Raw genomic sequence first — 23,853 nt, forward strand, 5'->3', positions numbered from 1 at the left:
GGAACGTGTTCAACTTTGCAACGTTCAAGTTAGTTTCATGAGGAGGGGTTTCATGACAAGGTTAGACTTCCTCGTAGGAGATGAAGTAGAACCACTGAGCTCGACGTCATTGTGTCCAGTGTACAGGAAGAATAACTAAATGACATCCATGATGTCCTGTGTCCTGCTTTTCATCTCAATATTTGTTGGATATTTGTTTTGAATGGCAGGTTGAGGTTAATACTTGGTCCTAGTGTAGGAGCCAGTGGTTTCCAGGTGCCCAATAGAAGTCTCTGTGGACCACATCATGTAATTGTTGTGGTCATATACTGTTACATACTGTCACATGTCCATACTAGGGCTGCAAGATTTAGCATTTTTAAATTGAAAGTGGCCCGTAGCTCGTTAGTGTAAATAACGCTGGTGGTTAGTGACCAGTTGTCACAATGTTCCAGTTTTCAGCTCATCACCTTTTAAAGGTGCTCTATATGATATCCAGAGCATTAATAGAGCAGCAAACTATTGTCTACGTAAAGATATAGAGGAGTAATGTCTACCTGAGCAGAGAATGAAGTCGCTCTCCCTCTGTGTGTGTTGTAATCAGAGCTTCTATCTCCTTTGTTGACATAGCCGGACCGCATGTGCTTTTAGTGCATGTTCGGGCATGTGATCGTGCCCCACTGGCTAGCTCCATGCCGCCACTCTGCACTGCTCTCATACGGCGGTTACAGCCGACAACACCGCCCCGATCGACATTGCGGTCGCGAACCGTAGCATCCACCCTCCGGTTCCCCGCCAGGTTAACTGTTAGGTCTGTCAGCACTGTTGCCTTTTTACTGTTGCGCTGTTTGCACTGTTAGCTGCGAGCCGCCGGTTCAGTCGTGCGGACGCAATAGAAATGCTCCTAATCTCACATTTAGCTCCTTTAAAAGCTCTGATTCAGGATCTGCAGGATCTGAAACTATTAGGAGCTAGTCAGTAGTTAACATAAGTTAAGCAGCCAGTGTGCCGAGCTGTCAGCAGTATAGAGCTCGTCAGTCGGATGTCAAAACTTTGTCATTTTTACCACAAGTGGACAACTGTAGCTGTAACAATAATTATTTTTCATCTCCTGTAGATACAAGGTAGTTTTGTGATCATGCTCAGCATTTAGTTGAAAGAGTTAAAGAGTTTAAAGGCCCTGCACATCACCACCAGGTGTTCTGAGTTACTGGCTGATTGGACCTTTCCTCAGGTTGAAGATGAGCAGAGCTATGCCGGGATGCAGCCTATGTTAGGTCACTGGGTTCCTTCAACTAATAAAAATGATGACGGTGTAATTTGTCAAATCACCAGTGTGGGTGTACTGTAAAAAATTAATTCACAGTTACGATATTGATCAGAACATCATCAGATCATATCCTTTATATCCCTAGACCATAATATCCATATTCAAATAGCATCCCATCTTGCAGAGGGTTTTTATGTGGACTCTAATACGTGGGTTGCAACTGAATTCGGTTCAGAGGAGGCTAGAATCTCTCCAGGCACAGCAGGCTCAACAGCACTGTGGTACAAATTGGGAAGAATAGTAACGACTATATCTGGGAGACAATGCCTAAAATATTCCATGTTTGTCATATGTCAAAAAACAAAAACATTGTAAAAGGATGAGCCATGTGTTTTCCGTTAGCCTGTCAGCCTCTGTGTGTACAGTACGCTTGTGTGTGACCTTGACTCGTCCCGCTTCCTGCTGCTGTAACATGAATTCCTTTTGTGCCGCCTCCCTGAACGCTGCTGTTCTTTTCGTTATCCATGTCTTGTCTCACTGCAGCACATCAAACAAAACACACACACAGATACACCCACACCAAAATGCCTGTCTCCCCCCCGCACCCTGTCGATGCAAACACTGTCAGCTCCCTCTTTATTCGACTTCAGTTATTACACGCTCAGTTGTGAATATTTCATACATGTTCAGTGTTGTGTTTTTACTACATCTAGCCGACTACAGACTAGCGAGCAAACAACAAGCTACCAAAATAAAAATGTATCTGTCAAGTGTTACACCCTGTCGACATTTCATTCCTCCCCCCTGTGAACGTGAGCTCAAATGCAGCTTAATAGCCTCGCACCTCCCGTTGAAACCCCCCTGAGGGCAAATTGTTTATTTACAATTCCATTCAGGCGTCTCTGATAACGTGGCTGATAGCATTACACTGTAATAAGTGAGACTGAGTGTGTGAACTTCATATTCAGACTCGACACATTCTGTCAGCCGGTGATGGGTCTTTGTAGACAGCCTGATCCAGTCCTCCGCTCTCTAAGATGGAATCCTATTTTCTCAAGATGACATCACTCAACGCTCCCCAGAGCATTATTGAACAACTCCCGCTGAAGGATTGACTTTGTGTCGGACTCGGTGCGTGAGTGTGTGTGTGCGCGTGCAGTTTGTGAGTGAAAGGTAAGATCCCATGGTGCACACGGACTTCCCGGAGTAAATCCATCACAGGTTGGCCTCGGACAGCAGCCCTGCCTCTCGGCCTGCCAGGGAGCTGGACTCTTGCTGGGATTTTCACACTGAGATGACCTGAACCTGTACCGCTCTGACATCTTATCATCCCATGCGTCCGACATACAATAATTCACACACTAGCGCATTCCATCAACAGCCATACCTCTGTTGCCATGGGTGCATATATTATTTAGGAGCAGGCTAGAGGGTTTTTGAGTACTGTTGCAGACCAACGGAAGATTGGCAGCTACGATGCCATTCTGTTAAAAGAAGAAAAAACATATATCAAGGCAGGAGTTGTTTTTTTGGTTATCCTTCTAGTAAGCTTCTTCTCAAAGTGATTTGTTGAATACTATCTGATTTATACTCACAGTTCAGGTTTAGCCCCTGTGCATGTTTTCTTAGCAAATACTGCAAACTTTGCACGGGCGCAGGTGTGCTAATTACTGACATTCACTAAATTTTACTAACTTAATCTTGCAGATTAGATTCTCTTTAGTTTTTATACTGTAACTGTGGAGCAATGCTGACATGTTGCTTATTGTTTTATTTAGTTTATTGACCGTATACAAGTGTTTGAGTGCCTGTTGGCTCTAGGGATGTCAGTATGTGGGTCAGTCAGTTGGTCCACCACTTTGGTCCAAACTGACTGATATCTCAACAACTAAGTGCTGGATCGCTTTGACATTTTATACAGAGATTCATTGTCCCTAGAGCATGAATCATTCTGACTTCGGTGATCCCCTGATTCAGGCTGTTCCCATACACCGTTCGTAGCCATACCTACGAAAAGTAATGCACTGTAATTTGTGTATGTCCCACAAAATCAATTGTATGTAATCCACGTAACTGTGAACCAGGTCAGGGTGGATGATGGGTCAAAAAACACCAGACTTTCGCCCAGGAGACCGGTGTTGGTGCCTCGTGTGAAATCAGAAGTCAACTTTGACTTATTTGTTATGTTACTTCTATACTTAAGTTACACCACTTCTTTTCCTAAAGCTAATTAAGTAGATTAGTTGCGTAAACCTAACCAAGTTTTTTTCCTGTGCTTTGTATTAATATAAATTTGGTACACACATTCATAGTCCCAGAGGATGAATTCTGATAACTTTGATCCCCTAATCTTGCACCAATATCTTGTCCAAATTGTATTCATTGCTTTGTTTAATAACAAAATACCTTGCAAACCCATGACATTCCCATCAGCCTCAGCGCTAATTTCAGTTTAGCGATATTTAGCAAATGCTAGTATGCTAACACGCTAAAGTAACACTGTGATCATGGTAAACATTATACCTGGTAAACATCAATTTGCTAGCATTATCACTGAAATGAGCATTTTGCTCAAGTACAACCTCACAGAACCACTAGCATGGCTGTAGACTGTAAATTTTGTTTTGCATTTCTTCGTTTTCACTGTTGTATGGAAAATGAGCAAATGCATGATCCCTAAACTGGAGGAACATTTTGAACTGTTAATTTACTTAAAGGGTATTACTACTACTGTTTAACACTATCAGATTAATAATGGTGATTAGAAACAACATAGGAAAACAGATCCAAGAATTTAAGTGGAGGTCTTCACAGGTCCACTCAATTCATGGTCTCATCTTGCTAGAAATAAATCGATCAGTTGTCAACTATTAAATTAATTGCGAACTATTTTCATAATCCATTTATCAGAGTAATTTTTAATAAATAAAAAAAATCTAAATTCTCTGATTCCAGCTTCTTAAATGTGAGTATTTCTGGTTTCTTTACTCCTCTACGACAGTAAACTGAATATCTTTGAGCTGTGGACAAAACAAGACATTTGAGGACATCATCTTAGGCTTTTTTCACCATTTCCTGATATTTTATAGACCCAACAACTAATCGATTAATTGAGAAAATAATCAACAGATTAGTCGACAATGAAAATAATCGTTAGCTGCAGCCCTACATCTTGCGCAGTGTCGCTTCCCTTAAACTGGGTGGTGTTGCTAACCGCTTGTTTAATTTCATATAGGGTAACACATAAACGAAGACAGAAACTGAGGGTCATTATTCACTGAACGTTATGGTCATCCCGCAGCACACCAACTTTCTTGCGTCTGTGTTTCCTTCCTCCTCTTCAGTGTCTGTCTCTGAAAAGCTCATATTAGATTAGACCCGCCCTCCTGACGTTTGGCAACCAATCAATAGGAGAATGACAACGGTGTGATTGTGACATTAGCAACCAAAACCCGTCCCACGACCACAGCCAGACCAAGTGCAAATTATATTGTCTCGGGTCTGTCAATATGTCTAATACCCAATTGTGTCCTAGCAGACTCGCTATCAGGTGTGATTATGTATTGACATGTATTGTGACTGTTTTTGAACGTAGCTGCTCATCAATTGATCATTAGTTATGCTGCCAGTGTTGGCGTTCACTCTCCATTAGGGTTTGTTCAGGTCGACCACATTTGAATCAGGTCTAATCATCCTGAGGTCTATTGGATGGACTGGGTGTGAATTACAACTGAGTCTCTTTTGAAAATTGCAGTTCAGGTTTAGGTGGGGTTGTGTCTGAAATCATTCACTCATTCACTACTCCCCACTCACTATCTATATAGGAGGGAGTTCTATATAGAGGACTATATATTGAGCTCATATGCAAAATTAAAAAAAACACTTTCGGACACCACACAGGTCATTTTCTTGGCGCCGTTGCTGTCGCACAATTAACACGTGTCAGATCAATGTCTGCTGCTGGCAATACTGGCATATATTTTTGTGTGTGATAAATACATTTGTAAGCTATTTTGTTGTCTCTCAGCGAAATGCTGTGAATTTAAATTCCCCTTGGTAAGCAGTGATGCAGCGTATATGTCTAGGGCTTTTATTGTGAAAGGTAGGAAATAACGGCTGTTGTTAATGTGCGGGCAATAAGCATATTTTCCCAAATGAATAAATACAAAGTACTTTGTGGCCGTTTCTGTTGTGATGCTCTGCTCTGCTCACATTAAATACATTATTTTCGCGCCACAATTCATGAAATTGTCTCTCGTCCGTTTGCCATTTTTCCTTCAGCGCAATGCATGATGGTATATAGTGCTCGGTTAGTGACCATCGTTGTCCACTACTTTTCACGATGCATTGTGGGATACTTTGAGTCCACTATATAGGGTATAATGATTCTCACTGTACATTCGGACAGCACTACGAAATAGCGAACTCACTATATTCCACGATATAGTGAGTGATTTCAGACACAGTCTAGCTTTTCAACTGGTCCGTTTCCATTGAAGAGACACATACATAAAGTATTAATTATACATATGTTATTTTGGATTTGTCGAGGAACATAATAAGGACATGTGTGACTATTAAGTCTTACACAAAGCAAAGTGGTTCGGCTAAGCTGTAAGAGACAATGAGGCACAGAGTGGTTGCAGGGTGGACAGATGGATGGATGATTACTGCTGAGGAGGGAGGAGATGGGAGAAATCATAAACTCCAAAATTAGAAAGAAAGATAAAATGATGGGCGATGAGGAGGAGAGTGGGAGGGGGTGTCTCTGCATGAGCATGCAGAGTGAGGGGGGTGAGGAGAGAGTGACAGGCAGAACTGTATGAGTTGATTAGTTTCCTGCTCACTTATTAGGATGCAGATTAGCTGCATTGAGAAACATCTGGTAGCTTTTCTCAGGCCCACACTCCCTTCTCCTCTCTCTACTCCTCAGCTACCCTTTCATCTCTTCTCCTCCTCTACCAAATCCAGCTCTCTTCTTTCCTCCTCTCTTGTCCTCCCCGCTCCTCTCTTGTCCTCCCATCTTTTCTCATTCCAGCCTCTTTCATTTCCTCCCCTCTAACCCTCTCCAGCGTCTGTTTTTATCTCGCTCTCACCTCTCCCGCTGCCCTCACCCTGCCTTCACTCCTCTCTTGTTTCTCCTCGGCAAACGTCTCGTTTCCTGTCCTCCCGCTTCCTCTCCGCCTCTCTCAGTCTGTCAGTCAGAGCTGTCTTTTATTCCCTCTTTTCATTTCATTCAAATGACAACGAGGAGATTTACATGAAGCCTTTTCAGTGTGGCTCTGTCGTCCGGAGGAGGATTTGACTGGAGGCTGTATATTCAGATTGGTGTGAATACTTTTGCAGTGTCTGCTGCAAGCAACACACAAAGGCGGCTGAGTGGGAGCACCTGCTCCCATGTTTGTCAAAATAGCATCCCGCTCCATGCAGCTTATGTTGACAGTAAAGTCGTAACGGCTATGCCTGAAAATATGACAACAGCACATTATACTACATATTACAGCCATTTTATGCATTATTCATATATCTTGTTTCAGTATAGTATCTTATAATCCCTCTCCTAGAACATTTGCAATGTTCCCACCTCTTGCCCAAAAGCCATATAACAGGAATATATCAACCCAGACACCTTTTTGCCAATCATATCAGCCACTGCGGATTCTGACCAAGAGTGAGAGTAACCAATCAATGCCTTGTAGATTTTTAATAATCCAACATATTGAACTCCGATATGGTGTAAAGATGGAAATCTCACTTTGTCAGTGCTTGTGCACATCCATTTGGGTATCTGGAGTTCCTACCAACCCTCAAACTGTGAAATAAGACAACTCAGTCAGTTTTTTGTGAGCTGCCTGGATCAGAAAACATGTGATTCAACAAACCATTCAGATTTGGCTCCCCTTCCTATGTCACATGCGGGCTCATTTTATACCGCCCCCAATCTAAGTGTCTCTACCCACGGCTTGAGAAAGAAAGATGCACCATATTTTTCTCACAAGCCAATCAGAGCAGACTGGGCTTTTTCAGGAAGGGGTCTTAAAGAGACAGGCACTCAAACGGAGCGTTTCCGGCAGAGGGTGAATACAGGTATATTCAGACAGACGGTATGAGAAAAATAATGTGTTTTTTTAACATTAAATAATGAAAACATGTTCTAGTAGAAACCCAAAATACAAGTATGAACCTGAAAATGAGCATGATATGTCCCCTTTAAGTTTTATCAAGTTCAATTTTATTAGTGTGCACCAACATCCTCTGAGAATTGAGGAAGCGGGAAGACAGACCCATTAGCAAATTATGGGTAGTGGATTAGAAGATGAAAACAACAAGCACTTAATTTTGAATTACAGTTGGGCATTACAGTATATTTGATTTATGGCTGTTTTTGCTCTGCGGCCATTGGCAACGCTCCTCACCCAAGCAAAGTCCCACTGAGCCTTACCAGTCCACAACAAGCAGAGGAACAGATTGCGGGCTGGTTTTGTAAGACCTAACATTAGCCTTCATGACCCAGTGCTGCAGGCTAATGTCTTTTACAGCAGTGGGAAATTGACCTTGTTGTCAAAATACAACTTTTTTTAATCATTGATTTGAGTCTCGGATGATTATGCTTCAGTTTATGCTGTTTATTATATACATTGATATTGATGTGCAACTTTCCTGTGCAAGTTTTTGAAAAGCACATTTGATCCTAAAACAAGAAAAAGGAATGGCACCGCTGTAATTTTACTGTAATGTGCTGCCAACCAAAACCCATTTGGATGAAAAGAACACGTTCTCTCGAGACTGTTAGCCTCTGTGAGGATGTTAAACTTTATTCTAATTGATATGGCTAATTAACGTGGTGGTCACATTGCATTTGTAGTGTTCATCCCAAAGTGAAGCACTGTGGAAGCCACTGCCAGCTGTTCGGGGACAGTGAGCATACAGCAACACGATAATGATGCTGCCCAAGGCGAGCACTGAGCAGGGAGGGCTCCCTCTGGGATTTGAATCCCCACGGCGGAGCAGTGCCTCGTCTTACTTACACTTGGACCAGACAAGACAATAGCCATCAAAGTATGTCTAATGAGGGCAAATAGGGACATTTATTTTAGTTTTCAGTCTGGCACACATGAGGAAACCAGTTTTACAGGAGACATTTTGTGAAGTAAGAAATTCCTTTTTATTGCAAAGCTTTCAGAATAAAATCCTATTGTGTAATGCTATACGTAGGCTTTTATCTACTAGACAGATGAGCAGAATCTCTGTAAATGTGCACACATTACACACACAGATATGCAGTACATGCTGTACATAGAATATATAACATTATATCATCCTTGTAACATGGATTACAAAGCCATTAGCAGGTGGTCATTTCTGGAGTTGTTATGTTAAGACCAGATGTCAGCTCACTGTCAATCACAGTGTGTGTTCTGTTGGTGTGTACAGAGGGGGGGAGGGCATGTTTTGTGCCCATGCATGTCTGTAAGAAAGCCCTGCAGTCAGCTAAAGCAGCCTGAGGACAATAAGAAGTGATGAGCATCTCAGAGCGAATGCCGCTCAGCTGTCAGATCGTTGTGTTTGAGTGTACAGCGCCGGTCCGCTTGGCTCTCGTTGACTCGCACTCGTAGCCACTAGCGCTGACACGGCATGTCATGTTCCCCCCCCCCCCCCCCCGTCAAGGTCTGCTCATCGCATTTTGCTCTTTATGCATGCGTGTGTCTGTGTGACGTCAGCTAACCCGACAGCTCAGGACTGTGTTGTGACATGTGCATGTGGTTACCATGGCTCCCTGTGGTGTCTTTTTATGGAGTGCCAATGAGGACGCAATTACAGTACAGGTTAGGCTCCAAGCAGATAAAGACAACCCATCTCTGACATATGTCAAATAGTGTAGAGTTCTGAAGTTATTAAGGCGATACAGTGCTGAGAATGTAATTTCAGCATCTACTATTACATAAACAGAAACAATAACTTTTGAGGGAGAATACTTAAGTGCAGATACAGAAATTTATTTCCCGTGAAATTACCTCTCTACACCATATTTTTTTCCTGGTGGGTAAAAAATGCACTTAAACACCATGTCTGCTGCAAACTATAAAGGTTTAATGGTGCAATTTTTGTAGCGAGCATAATAAGAACTTCAAATAAGTGTTCAGATTTGTTATCTGTTAATGAAATGTTTGCTGCTGCATCGTTTCAATTCAAAACATTCAATATCAATGGAGATATTTCAGGGTGTTTGTGTCATAGACTGTATACATAGATGGATGACGCGTCTCCACTTCCTTCCACATATGGGAGCTGCCATCTCGAGATTTTGATTTTCATTGGGAGCCAGAGTCTGCTCAGTAGTGATCGGGCGCTGGAGCCGCGGTATCGAGGTCCCGCCCACACACCCACCTGAGCCAATCACGAGCCAAGTACGGCCGCAGCTTGCATGAGCATGAGCCACCTAGCTGCTACGTTAGCACCACGGTAGCTGTTTGGCTAGAAAGACATAACAACTAACCATAATATCTCTATAAATACATTTATGATCAAATTGACATGTTTTATTGCATAGACCCATTACAGTTATGGAAAGTTAAAGTTATATTTCCTCTCTTGTTCAATTTCTGAGCCTCCGGCTGCGACTACTTCACTCAGAGCAGCTGTCAATCATGACGTCTCACCCTCTTTTTGTAGCATCAAATAACTCATTAAAACCAAACTTATCACACTCGAAACACTTGAACATACATTAGTGTAAAAAGAACTACCTAAAATGGCAGAAACCATCTTTGGGAGAATTTTTTTTTTCGTGAACTTTGACTTTTCAGTTTGGCCCATTTCCCATCTGCTAATATGGATTTATGACCTATACTGCAACCCGCCACCAGGGGGCAATCAAGATATTTTGGCTTCACTTTTGGCATGTCAACGTTGGCATGTCACAGGATCTATCAAATATATTATTAAGATATAATCAGATAATGGTTAGAGAAAGTTGAAAAAAGATGTTGATGTTTAAATTTCCCTTCAAATACATGATAACAAATCATTTATTTATTTATTTATTTTTGCAACAATTCAAGAAGTCAATCGTCTACAACCCAGCTGATGGAAGCACATACCTAATTCAGGTTTTATTTTCTACAGCTTTTGTCTGATGTTCATTAGAAAGTCAGATGAAATCATTGCTTGGGCATGTGAATGATTGCTTCAAATTACAGCTACAGTAGCAACTCATTAATATTTGATGCCAATGATTCAGCTTTCCTTCAGACCTGGCTGGCTTTAACAGTTGATATTGTTGTACAGAATATAAGAAATAGCAAGTCTCTGCATTCATTATATCATCATCCATCTGAGGAGTCTGAAAAACACATGGATAGTTTTAAGAAGTAAATTTATTAGGGACTCTTGTCCCCACAATCCTGAAAGATTTACACAAAACTCCTGGCATCTAGTAGCAATAATATCACTAAAGCACACTACATGAATGAGTTATTCTTAGTGGTGAGAAATGACCTGATTTCAAGTGTAGCCAGGTCACAAACTGGCAGCACAAAGCCCCCCCTCAATACTGGCAGACTTTTCATCCAAAGCCATTAGTGTGCCTCTCCACACGGTGAGATGTGTTTCCTTAAACCAAATGTTGCTTCCTCACTTGGTTCTGGCCAAAAACATCCACCTTGTTATTAAAATCCAGAGCTCTGTATATCTGATTTAATTGCCACAGAATAAGAAGCTGAGACATCTTGGGTTGTTGTTGGAAAACAAGTGTTCTCCCTCACAATCTGTGACCGTCCAGTGCACATTTGAAACTGGCTGCATTAGAAGAAATAAGAATCTAATTGGGATGCACTAGTTGAGCGTGTCTTGCACAGGCCAGTGAATCCCTTCTTCGGGGCTGTTAGTTAGCAGGAGACCAGCTCTCTGTCTGTGTACTCAGCAGTGTTTGAGAACCACACAGCTGGATTCCCATGGCAACTGGCCAGTTCAAATTCACTGTTTGTGAATAGGTACGAACCCTGATACATATATATACTGTATATATTTGATCAAGAATCCCAGTGTGATGTCTCTGAGATGGAGCAGATAACCTGCAGGAGATGAAGTCCTATTATGAGCTTATTAATGCAGTGATAACCTCAGCTCACCTTATGAGCTGATCAAGGCTTAGATAACCCAATTTATCTAGACCGGTTTGTTAATGTAGTGATAACCCCAACTCACCTATTCCTCTAATCCCCTGGAAGATAGATAGTCATATGGATGTATAGTTGTTTTATTTGCTATGAATCCAATTGGTTAACATCTTCGTGATTTTTTATTTTATTGTTATTTAATTTTTTTAAACATTTTATTTATCTTATTTTACTATGATTTACTTATTCTTATGATATTATGTCATTATACAAATTATTTCAGTGAGAATATGTATATATATATATTAGGGCTGTCAATCAATTAAAATATTTAATTGTGATTTATAGCATGATTGCCCATAGTTAATCACGATTAATCGCACATTTTTTATCTGTTCAAAATGTATTTTTAGGGACATTTGTCAAGTATTTAATACTCTTATCAACATGGGAGTGGACAAATGTGCTTGTTTTATGCAAATGTATGTATATATGTTTTATTGGAAATCAATTAACAACACAAAACAATTACAAATATTGGCCAGAAACCCTCACAGGTACTGCATTTAGCATAAAAAATATGCTCAAAACATAACATGGCAAACTCAAACCCAACAGGCAACAACAGCTGTCAGTGTGTCAGTGTGCTGACTTGATTATGACTTGGCCAAAACCACATGTGATTATCATAAAGTTTTAGTATGACATGGTTGGTTGGTACCAATGGGTTCCTTAGATTTTCTAGTTTCATGTGATACCAGTATCTACACTCTAGCCTTAAAACTGAGCCCGCTCAACCTAAAAATCACAAGTTGCATTAATGCGTTAAAGAAATTAGTGGTGTTAAAACACATTTGCGTTAACACATTATTATCGTTTTAACTTTGACAGCCCTAATATATATGTATATGATCAAGAATCCCAGTGTGTAAACTGAAGAGTCTCCATGCTTTTAAATCACTGGATGTAAATAATGATCTACTCTGATGGAAGGAATGTGTCCTTCTTGAGATATTAAACATTTTCTACCCATCACTGTTGCGATTTTAAAAAATAACCTTATTTCTAGATTCAAACTAAGTCGTACTGTAGTTCTATCCCTAAACTGAATCTTAAATCTCAATAATTCTAGTGTCCGCTTTAGATATAACAATTTTTCAGCACTAAAGTAAATTAAAGCCCTAACCTCTAATGCAATACAAGCTTCTTGATCCTTCTGGAGGCCTGGAGAACAGCCTTTACTTTCCTATTGTGTGCACATGATTACTTTTTTATCATGTAGACGTAAACATGCTCTCCCTATTTTTCTCCGTTTCACAACCACAATCACACGTGTGCTATTTTGCTCACGGAGACTGGCGATTTTTCAGCAACACGCTTGAAACTGCTGTTCACGAAACGCTGCTCAATGATGAAAACACACATACAGACCCTCACGGAGTACACAGAGCAGTTCATCCCCGACTTGATGAGGTTAGTCCTGCGAAGAAGCTGCCATCAGTCTTAATATTACACTAGAAAATAGGCTAGCTCAGTCCCACAGAGGCTGTCTAGGCTGTACTGTACTGTAAGTGTGTGTGTGAGAGAGAGGGAGAGACTGTTGTATTGGTAAGAGACAAAATCTGCTCCCTACAGGATGTGTGAGAGCTATTCCAGGGATCTTGTTTTGGCCATGGAGGAGTTGTGATGTGCTTGTTACATGTCAACCAAAGATTGAAGTATGGAGAAGAAAGCGGCTTCACAGGAGAAGCTTGAGTTTCCTCTCTCTCCTAAAAGTGTGGTTACAGACTTGCCCTACTCATGCACGCACACGAATGCCCACCCCGACACAGACTCATCTACTTCCTGGAGCAACGGCGTGCCCATTGAGTTGTGAAGGACTTCTGCATTCATGCACTTTATGTCTCTCTTTCTCTTTCTGCATCAGTGAATTCATGTCATGAAAATGTAACATGCGTGTGTCCTCTCTCACTGATTACATTTGTTAATTCTTCCATTGTCACACATACCTTACATTCAAGAATTTTCTGTAAAGACCTCTGACTAAAAGTGCTTGGACTTTATTGGGTGTTTCACATTTGACAGGAAATAAAAAAAAAAAAGGAGAGACAAAGTTTGAGGCTGTGGGCGCTCTGACAGTGTTATTTCCACAGGGTGCCAAGTGCGATTTAGCTTTATTACATCTCCACTGGAAATTAAAATGTCACTAAAATCTGACGTTTTGTGTTCCATCACCTAAACACAGATTGCCACGCACATTGATTCCTCTCAAAATGCGTCCATTTAATTGACAGTAACCACCTCATCTCACTTGTTTCTCGATAAGAGACTATCCTGGCAATCAGTTCCTGTCGCACAGCATATTCGTATTCAAGCAGCGTGTTTGTTCCTCTTGGTCCTTTCATGCACCAACATCTTTCTCTTTCATCTCTCTCTCCGAGGATGTGTTTCACATCAGTTTAACTCAGGATGTATTTTAAAGGTTGCTGCCAGATTAACACTAACAATGGCACAAGGTCACAGTTTTTGCTGTAACCAGCAGAGACGGAGAGACTCTGGGAAGTGCATTTTTACTCAATTCAGGTTTCTTGACTGACTTGCTAACCTCACAGGCATACAGAGAGAAAACTGCTGAAGTGAAAATGGTTATTATCTAATGTGTGAGAATAAAATGCAATACACTAAACTTGACTCTTAAAGGGTACCTCCAGTATTATCCAAACCAATTTTCCCATGTTTTTGTGTCTAACTGACTAATAGGGACAACAATTTCTGAAATTGGTCCAGTATTGAGGGAGAATGCTGTAACCGGCAGCCACAAAAGATAAGATCAGATAAGATAAGATAAGATAAGACAATCCTTTATTAGTCCCACCGCGGAGAAATTTGCAGTGTGGCAGCAGCAAAGAGGATAGTGCAAACAACAAGAGGCATCATTAAAAAACAGAAGAAGATATAACAAGTAAGCAAACAATAAAGATATAATAATAAGTAAACAGTAAAAAAAGCAAAATATAAAACATATATAAAATACATACAAATATAGTTGTAAAAAGTATTGTAGTACACAGACATTATTGCACAAAACGAGAAACGCACGAAACAAGCTGGAGCGGCGTCAATGTAACGTTACGTTTAGGACTGTCAATGTTAACACGATAATAACACAGTAACTCAAAATCGTTTTAGCGCCAATAGTTTCTTAAACACATTAACGCAATCGATCTTTCGGAGGTTGTAGTGGGCTCATATTTAAAACTAGAATGAAGATACTGGCATATGAAACTAGAAACCTCCAAAAGAAAAATCCATTGGTTCCAACCATGTCATACTAGCTTGTCGAGAAGGAGGCTAAATAACGCTACGAAGTTACGCTAAATTTTGGTGAGGAAAAACTGTCATGGCCATTTTCAAAGGGGTCCCTTGACCTCTGACCTCTAGATATGTGAATGAAAATGGGTTCTACGGGTACCCACAAGTCTCCCCTTTACAGACTCTTTTACCGATTATGGTGCCAGCTTGCCCCAATAGCCCCATATTGCAGCCCCTAAGCAGCTGTCGTCTACAGCGCTCTCCCTCAATACTGGACCAATTTCTGAAATTGTATAAGTCACTAAACAAAAACATGGGGAAATAGGGTCCAGGTTGAAAAATACCAAAGTTATCCTTTAAGTCATGAGATCCTATAGTTTGAGATATGTGCTGAGAGCTGATGGTGTTGTGGCATTGGGTCTCGCTACAGTCTTGTGTTTTATGTCCTATGTTCTCTGTCCCTATAATCCCAAATGAGACTGACTTCAAACAAGTGACGGTGTAATCCCTCTGTGTTATTGATTTACAGTGTCAGTGACAGTGTGGCCTGTAGCCTGACCTCAAAACATGAAATTCAAACAAGCAGTGAATAATCTGATCCCTAAGATTTATTGCTCATCGGTGTCCTTCACGGATGACTTTGGTCCAAAAGCCTGTGATGTGTTGATGTGGTGTTTGCTCAGAGTTGATGAGCAGTATAATTACACGCAGGACTGTTTCTGGACACAAGGCTTTGATCTAATAAATAGTAAAAAATAACCTAATGGATTTTTAGTTTCACTCAGTTTAACTCAACGTCTAGGGCAACAGAACAGCCAGAAACAGCCTTGGGCTTTGGGCACTAACTGTGATGATGAATGATATGTGGTCACCGCGGACCTGTTTTGATATCCTTGACTTGAAAAACATTTTGTAGCCCTGTTGTTGACAGTTTTTCAGAATATCTATGTGATTACTAAACATACTTTTAGAAAGCAGTGTTAAATGACTTCATGAAAGGCCTCGATAAGAAATGAAAGTGTATTTTCCCTGATTAAATTAAACTGAAACCTGTTTACCAAGGATGTTAAGTAGCAGCCTCTACGCAGTGTGGTCAGTTAGGGGTCAAGGAACAAATGTTTGTCTTTGATGGGAGCTCCATCTGAATTCCGCTTCAGGCGTATGATTAATAAGCTCGTGAACTTCAAAGCTGCAAATTTGCCCTTGCCACACGTACGCCATTTCTTTTTAAATCAAAGCTTTAAAAGAAAAAAAATCCTTTTGTTTATTCACACAAAGTGATGGCAGAATGCGGGACGGACTGGAAATGAAAGAATGGCCCTGGACTCTTTGACTCAGACAGGCCCACCAAACACCCCCCCCCCTCCCACCACCACCACCCCCAGCTAAACCCCGCCACCCACACAACCGACGCCACACTTTATGTAAACAGGATTACTGAACATTATTTTTAACAATAACTTTAGTTAAATAGAACAATGGCAATGTGTTGCTCCTCGGCTGGCTAGAAGGAGCACATAGTTGCACAATGGCATCCTGGCTCTGTCTCAATCTGCATCTGTCCACTGCAGATGCACTAACCTCAACCTGGTTATACTGTATTACATTTTTTGACCTGATGATGGAACAAGATGGAATTTAAAGGATTAGCAAAGTTATTAATCATCCTCAGGGGCAGCATGAATGAATTTTGGCCGTCAACATCTTGGTTTCTGTCGCCATCTTGGTTTTTGGCCGTCCCCATCTTGGTTTCCGTCACCATCTTGGTTTTTTACAACATTCAAATGAACATCATGCTGTATTGAAGAAGACTTGAAACTAGCGACTGAGACCATGAACTCATGTTTACAATGTTTACTGAGGTAATAACTCAAGTGAGAAGTAGGGTCATTTTCTCATAGACTTCTATACAATCAGACTTATTTTTTTGCAACCAGAGGAAACGCCCCCTACTGGCTATTAGAAAGAATGCAAGTTTAAGGCACTTCTGCATTAGCTTCACTTTTCAGACCCCGGAGGTTGCCCACATGGTGGCACTAAAGGAAAAGTCAGGTCATTACCAAAGTCAGCAGGATTCATCCTTTGAGGACCAAATTTTATGGTTATCAAAAGCAAAAAATGTATGAGATATTTCATTCTGGACTGAAGTGGTGGACCGACCAATGGACAGGCAGACTTTGCCGTCCTAAATCCTAAAAATAACATTAGAAGAACAAGAAGAAAAAGTCGCCTCATTTTTATCAATCGTTCACTTAATTCAATTATTTTAGTTCCCTTGCTAGTTTTGTTTATTAGTATTTATTTACTAAGTTTTATTTGCCTTTTGTGAAGTTTGAAAGCTCAGAGTGAAACTGGCGACTGATTGTTATTGATGTGCACAACATAGAGAAAGTTGTGTGATGTGAATGGCTCCCTTCGCTTCACAGGGTGCGCAAGTAGAAAAACAAATAGATTTGTGTAAAAACTAAAAGCAGAGTGGGTTGTGTGTTGACACATTTGTAGAAACAGAAGTATATTTGCTCCGGTAAGCAGCACTCTAGAAGTGTTTCATGAAACACTGCCGGTGTGGATTGCCCTTTCGACCTGCTGTATTTAAGCCTTTCCTAATAGTTACCATCCGTTGATGCTTAATGGTGTTCTGCACGCTTCTATAAATAGTCTAAACAGTGTGGAAGAATGAATACAGGAACCACAGAGATGAGAGGATGTGGAAGTGTGGAGTAAAAAAAAATTAGGGAGCTATATTTGGACAATGAATTGAGACATTCCACAGTTTTTTATGACGTCAGGGTCACCTGTCACCTGCCGATGCTCCACATTAGTATACAGCAGCCCATTGTAAAGTACACAACTGAAAATCCTACACAAAGTAATTACAGTGGGATGGGTTATCGAGGCTGTCTGTACAGTAAATGTTTGTGGCAAATTAGTGCTGAACAATCCACTGGCAAGTCTTTGTCTACCCACTGCCTGAGTCGGGGCCACTGTGACGTTCCCTGTGAATGGGTACATTGAGTTTGGCTGCTGTTTAGTAAAGCGCTGGGTGCAGACCTTATTAACAGAGTATTGGGCTTCAGCGTGACTCCATCAGGCAAATCAAGGCAACCTAGACCCAGGACCCTATTAGTATGCTAATAAAGTCACTTCTCTAATGACTGATTAGCAATTCAGCGGATTTCGTCCTCGCTCCGCTTGTACACACAAATAAGTGAAATGCTCTCTTAGCATGCACGTATACGCGCACACGCTGAGTTAATAGCATGCACATTTATTATTTTATGTTTCTCTTTGCTGGCAATTTATTTATAACCCTCACCCCCTTCCTCCTTTCTTTGGTTGTCTGTGTTGTCCACATTCACCTAGGATGCAGAAAAGAGGAACGCTTAAGCACCGTTAATATGAGTTAGTTTTTGTTGTTTCGACTGTCAGGCACAGTGAAACTGAAGTCATTGTGTAAGAAAAGCTTATTTCTCTGTGTGAGCTTGACCCACAGTGGCCCTTAGGGCTCAGCAACAGCACCATTACTGTGTCGGACATGTAGCACACGCTGAGCAACATGTCTAACTCTGGCATCTCTGTCTTCCTCAGTGCTCAGCGGCCTCTGCTTCAATGACTGTCCAGATGATGTCAAGGTAAGAAATGTGTCTCTGTTTGTCCACTTTTCAAATGACAGCATAAAATAAATCAAATTGTTTCTTATCTGTCTGACCAGGTGTACCGTCTTGTACCTATTGCACTTATCTTCCCATGCATACATCTTTATCTTCCCCCAGAGTCTATACTCGGTCAATTTTTTTGGCAGGAAGAGAGAGATAGGCTGGTACATCCTGACTGATGGCCAAACTTCATGTCTATAGGGAGGATCAACTTTATATTCCGGAAATTAGGGAAAGGGATTTGAATGGGTGATGTGTTTTTGAGCTCTAAGGCAGTATAAGCTCCTCTTTATATGTAAAGTGCCTTTCTTTTAGTGCACTCTGAAAAAAATTTGCAAAAAAAAAAATGGAAAGCATAAAAATAAATGAGGTTTGAGCAATAAAATAGTACCTGATTTCCCAACCCTGTCTCCTACAAAATTACGTTCCCATTAGGGCTGTCAAAGTCAACTCGATAATAACGTGTTAACGCAAATCCGCTTTAACGGCACTAATTTCTTTAACGCATTAACACAATCGATCTTTCAGAGGTTGTGTCGGGATCAGTTTTAAAGCTACTATATGATACGGGTATCATATGAAACTAGAAAATCTAAGGAATCCATTGGTACCAACCATGTCATAGCTTGTCGCGAAGGAGGTTAAATAACGCTCCAAACTTGCACTAAATTTTGGTGGGGAAATGGATTGACTGCTGTTGTTGCCTGTTGGGCTGCAGTTTGCCATGTTATGATTTGAGCATATCTTTTAATGCTAAATGCAGTACCTGTGAGGGTTTTTGGACAATATGTGTCATTGTTTTGTGTTGTTAATTGAATTCCAATAATAAATATTTACATATATTTGCATAAAGCAGCATATTTGCCCACTCCCATGTTGATAAGGATATTAAATACTTGACAAATCTCCCTTTAAGATACATGTTGGACATATAGAGAATTTGCAATTAATTTGCCATTAATCGTGATTAACTATGGACAATCATGCGAATAATCGCGATTCAATATTTTAATCGATTGACAGCTTTAGTTCCCATACAACTAAACTGCATTCTCAATTACATTTAGAGGGAAACGTCTTTTATCCAGGATTACGGTCGCAGTTTGAATCACGTGGTTAACATTGTAAATTAAACAAGAACAAAACAAAACAAAAACACGACAAAACTACTTGGTTAGGTTCAGTAAAATATCATGGTTTGGATTAAAATAAGTATGTTACGTTATTTAAGTTACGGATGTAAATTAAAAGTGAATGTTGACTTTTGGTTTCACACGGGACACAAACAGTGGCCTCCTGGGTGAAAGCCCTGTGTTTGTTTGACCCATCCATCCACCACCCCGACCTCCTCCTTATGCGGACTGTGATTAGAAACATATTTTCAACATCAAAAACACACAAATTGACAATGCAGTTTTGTTGTATGGGAACAGGCTGGATTTCCACCTGTCCATACCCCTCCCCCATTTTTTTTCTCTTAATGGAGACAAGTAATAGACCTTCATAATACAAGTCAGTCGTCAGTAGTCTCATGCCCTTCCTTGTGGACAGCATTATCCAATAAAATATCAGTGTAAGATGTCTTTTAAGACAAGGGCAAATAAATGCCAGGTGTGCCTGTCTTCTTACTGCTGTCCTTGGTAAATGTATTTTGGGGTTTGTTGCTTGCTGTTGTTCAGGGACACTTTGACAGTAATGGTGTCTGCTGAGACTGGCTTTGTACTCATAATTTTATAAGAACAGGTATCAGTCTGTAGTTTATCATCTGCTCACATCCTGGAAGTTTATGAGGTGTCCAAGGCTTGTCTGCGTGACGAGGCCAGACAGTGCTTATCGATTTGATACGTACAAGCTTCAACAAGGTTAACTTCTGCCTTTCACAGTAGTCCCAGCTTGGGACTTTAGAATTTGTTTCATTAACAAAAGCTTGGTAAAGGAAACAGCATCAATGGATACTTAAATAATACAGATACGACAGCAACTCATAATGTAGTAACTTCACATAATGTAATAATTTAAATGTAATAATCAGCACATAAAGTAAGAAAACCATGAGCACATAACGTGATAGCATTTTTTGTGCTTAATGTAATGAGTTATTACATTATGGGAACACTATTACATTATAAACTAAGCAACAGGTCTAGAGCAGTGGTTCTCCCGGGGGTCCCGAGCAGGTTACCAGATGGTAAAAAGAAAAAAAATGACATTAACATATTAAAAATATTATTAACATATTTAAGCCTGGGGAATGTATTTTACATTACATCGCCTGTACCAGTGATATAAATAGCTTCAGAACCAATTTTAGCGAGTGTATTTGTGTGAGTCAAAGTGTGCGTGCACATGAGTTTCTGACGGGGGATTTCCGGCGGGTCGGGGGGACAGAAAAACGTCACGTAAAACATCAAAAATCCACAGTTCCTGGAGCACATTGGACAGAGAGAAGTTTAATTGCCATTTAGTGTGCAATACAGGCCGAGTTGCTGCTTGCGAGAGAGGTTGAATTGCAGTTTTTTTGCTTAGTATATAATGTAATAATGTTCTCATAAATTAATAACTTATTACATTATGCACACAACTGTTATTACGTTATGCGCTCATGGTTTTCTTACATATGAGTTGCTACAAGTGTACAAACTCAGAACAATCAAACACAAAAAAATACACATAAACTGAGGCAACAACCTTTTGTATCACTCCTTTAGAAGACAAATATCAAATCAGCACATTTAAGACTGTTGAATCGCTTTACCGGCTGTTCAGACTGAAAACAACTTTGTGTAAAAATGTTGATGGAGGCGTGTTGCATCAGATTCTGGTGAGAAGATGCTCTCTAGTCCAGGATCCAGTGTTGGTTGAGACACAGCTTTACTACTAATTCCTCCATAAGTCCAAAGAACCCAGAGTTTAAATTAGCTAAGCACCATCTATTATATTATCTGATGGCTGCAGCTACTAATTAAATAGCAGAATAATACCCCTTTCAGTATGTCGCGGGTCTGATGGACATGCATCCCACCCATTCATGAGACATCTGTCACCCTGCTTCTTACTGTTAACAGAGACTCAAGTCTGCAGTACAGTTCATATATTTCACTAATAAACCTCAGAATTACACTGACTGGACTACATCAAGTAATTACCTCTCGATCTTTATCTGTCTGTCCATGTGCACTCTCCCTCTTTCTTGATCATCCTCGTTTTTTGTTTTTTTTCGCTGGTATCTTGGAATTAATTTCTATTCCTGGCAGTGGATAACCTCCAGTTCTGAAGAAGTCTGATAGTATAGAGGTCTATAAGAAAATGACCCTACTTCTCACCTGATTTATTACCTCAGTAAACATTGTAAACATGAGTTTATGATCTCAATCGCTAGTTTCAAGTCTTCTTCAATACAGCATAATTTAGTAAATTATGGTCCCATTTAGAGTCAAATAGACCATAAAGCAGGGGATGCTTTAGGGCGTGGCTACCTTGTGATAAGATAAGATAAGATAAGATAAGATAAGATAAGATAAGATAAGATGAACCTTTATTAATCCCCGGAGGGAAATTCGGGTGTCAAAGCAGCAACAGCAGTAAACAGAGTGAAACACAGGAGAGGTACAGGTATACAAATATAATAAAAACAATAAATAGAGATATAAAAGATACAGAGTGAATGGGTGAACAAAGTATGTACAGTCCATCAGTAAATACATAATGTACATATGTGCAGTCTATATAGTGGTAAATAGAATGTATGAGAGTGGATGAATATCCATGTTAAAGTGCGCCAGTGGTTAAAGTCCAAGGTGGTTGCAGATGCGTGTTTAAAGTTCTTAAAGTCCTCATAGTTCTCATATGGGGGTCAGCCTTCGTTGTGGAGCCTGATGGCTACCAGCATGAAGGACTGACCCAGGCACTTTGTGTTGTGCCGAGGGGGGGGATGGCGACGTCCAAAATGGCGAACTCGAGGCTTCAAAACAGCAGTCAACAAACTAATGGGTGACGTCACGGTGACTACGTCCACTTCTTATATACAGTCTATGATTCCTGGTAGGAACGGCTGTTCACCAAAGCCTCCAACCCGCGTCCAACCCTAGTCGTTCGTAACGGAGGGTCATCTGACATGCATTGACCCATACTGGAATACACAACCCACATCATTGTGTCAGTCTGAAGGGGGATAGATGGTTTTGCATGGAAAACTTCCATGAGCTCTTAAACTATATCGCACTTTTGGAGTTAAATGGAGCCATCAATTAGTAGAGCAGTTGGCTTTAAGCTCCTTTTATTTATCCCAATGTCTGGTGATCATGTGTAGGCGGACAGGGAAGTCTGACAAAAATACAGCAGCCAATAGCATCTCTCCTTATATAACCTTTCACCAGTGGAAACCCCTTTGCAAAACACATTAGCTTTGACATCAACAAGAGGCTGCTGGTATTAGAGTTGTTTTGGTTTCCTGTCTGTCTACTCTTCCACCCGCTTGTTGTCTAACTGAAAGGTATGATGAATGCATTAGACGAGTGGAGCTCGCGGCTGTTTCTCCTCCTCTCCTCTCCCATCCATCACCCCCCTCTATCTTTTCATTTCACCCTCCCGCTCCTCTTCTTCTTAGTCACACCTCTCTTCCTCTTCGTCTGTCTTTGAGCCCACTAATCTGCTCCTCTGTGGCTCTCTCGTTTCTCTCTCTCTCTTTCTTTTTTTGACCTCATTTCTATTCCATCCTCACCCGACTGCCGAGTGTCACAGCACAACGGGCCAAGCCTCTCTTGCAGCGTGTGTGTGTTTTCACGTGTGTGTGACGATCAGCCGATGTAAAGCGAAGGATGGCTCGGCAGATCTCTTCATTAGTTGTCATCCTTTCATAATGAAGAGATAAGACAACCCCTCTCTGCATCCGCCCCCCCCCCACACGGTTGTACGAACACAAAGCCGTCACACTCATTTACGCTCAGTCAGATTGTAGCCAGCTAGGTCAGACATTTGCCGTGTCACCTAGTGAACATAAAACTGACATACTGCTCAAGGTCACTGTGGTACCAACAAGCCTCACTCTCTCTCTTGTCTTTCTGTTTTTCTCTTTCACCCCTCCCTGCTTGTTGTCCTCTTTCGCCCTCACTGACAGACAGCTGACGTGATAAAGATACTTGTGTCAAGTCAAAATGTCAAAATGTGTCACTGTTTTTTATTGTGTGTGTGTTTTTGCAGCCGTTTGGTGTTAACCAGCCAGGTCCCTATGTCATGTACACTACAACGGACTCCAACGGCGACCTGAAAAACGCCTCAGGTAAGGACTTTCTTTTTTTAATCTCCTTCCACGGTAGCTTTCACTTCTGGACTACCCACTCCAGTGACAGAATAGCGAGAGAGGCATTTATTTTTCTGAAAATGTCGCTGCCTGAGCTTTTATACGTCCACGTCAGATTTATTAATAACTTAACCTCCTAACAATGACAGCTGTCCTTAGCCCGGCTGAACACCGCAGGGTTTGTTTTGGAGGGTTATACGAAAACAGAGAATGAGAAGA

At 40.9% G+C, this 23,853-nt stretch overlaps 1 protein-coding gene across 1 annotated transcript in view; it reads left to right on the forward strand.

Moving 5' to 3' along the window:
* Positions 1 to 23,853, forward strand: part of itfg1 (integrin alpha FG-GAP repeat containing 1) — a 167,574-nt gene that overhangs the window by 108,420 nt on the left and 35,301 nt on the right. The window contains exons 13-14 of the mRNA XM_037748976.1: positions 18,268 to 18,311; positions 23,535 to 23,613. Of these exons, the coding sequence (XP_037604904.1) occupies positions 18,268 to 18,311; positions 23,535 to 23,613 (123 nt within the window). The remainder of the gene's footprint in view (positions 1 to 18,267; positions 18,312 to 23,534; positions 23,614 to 23,853) is intronic.

The sequence above is a fragment of the Sebastes umbrosus genome, chromosome 2 (genome assembly GCF_015220745.1).
Source record: "Sebastes umbrosus isolate fSebUmb1 chromosome 2, fSebUmb1.pri, whole genome shotgun sequence".
NCBI lineage: Eukaryota > Metazoa > Chordata > Actinopteri > Perciformes > Sebastidae > Sebastes > Sebastes umbrosus.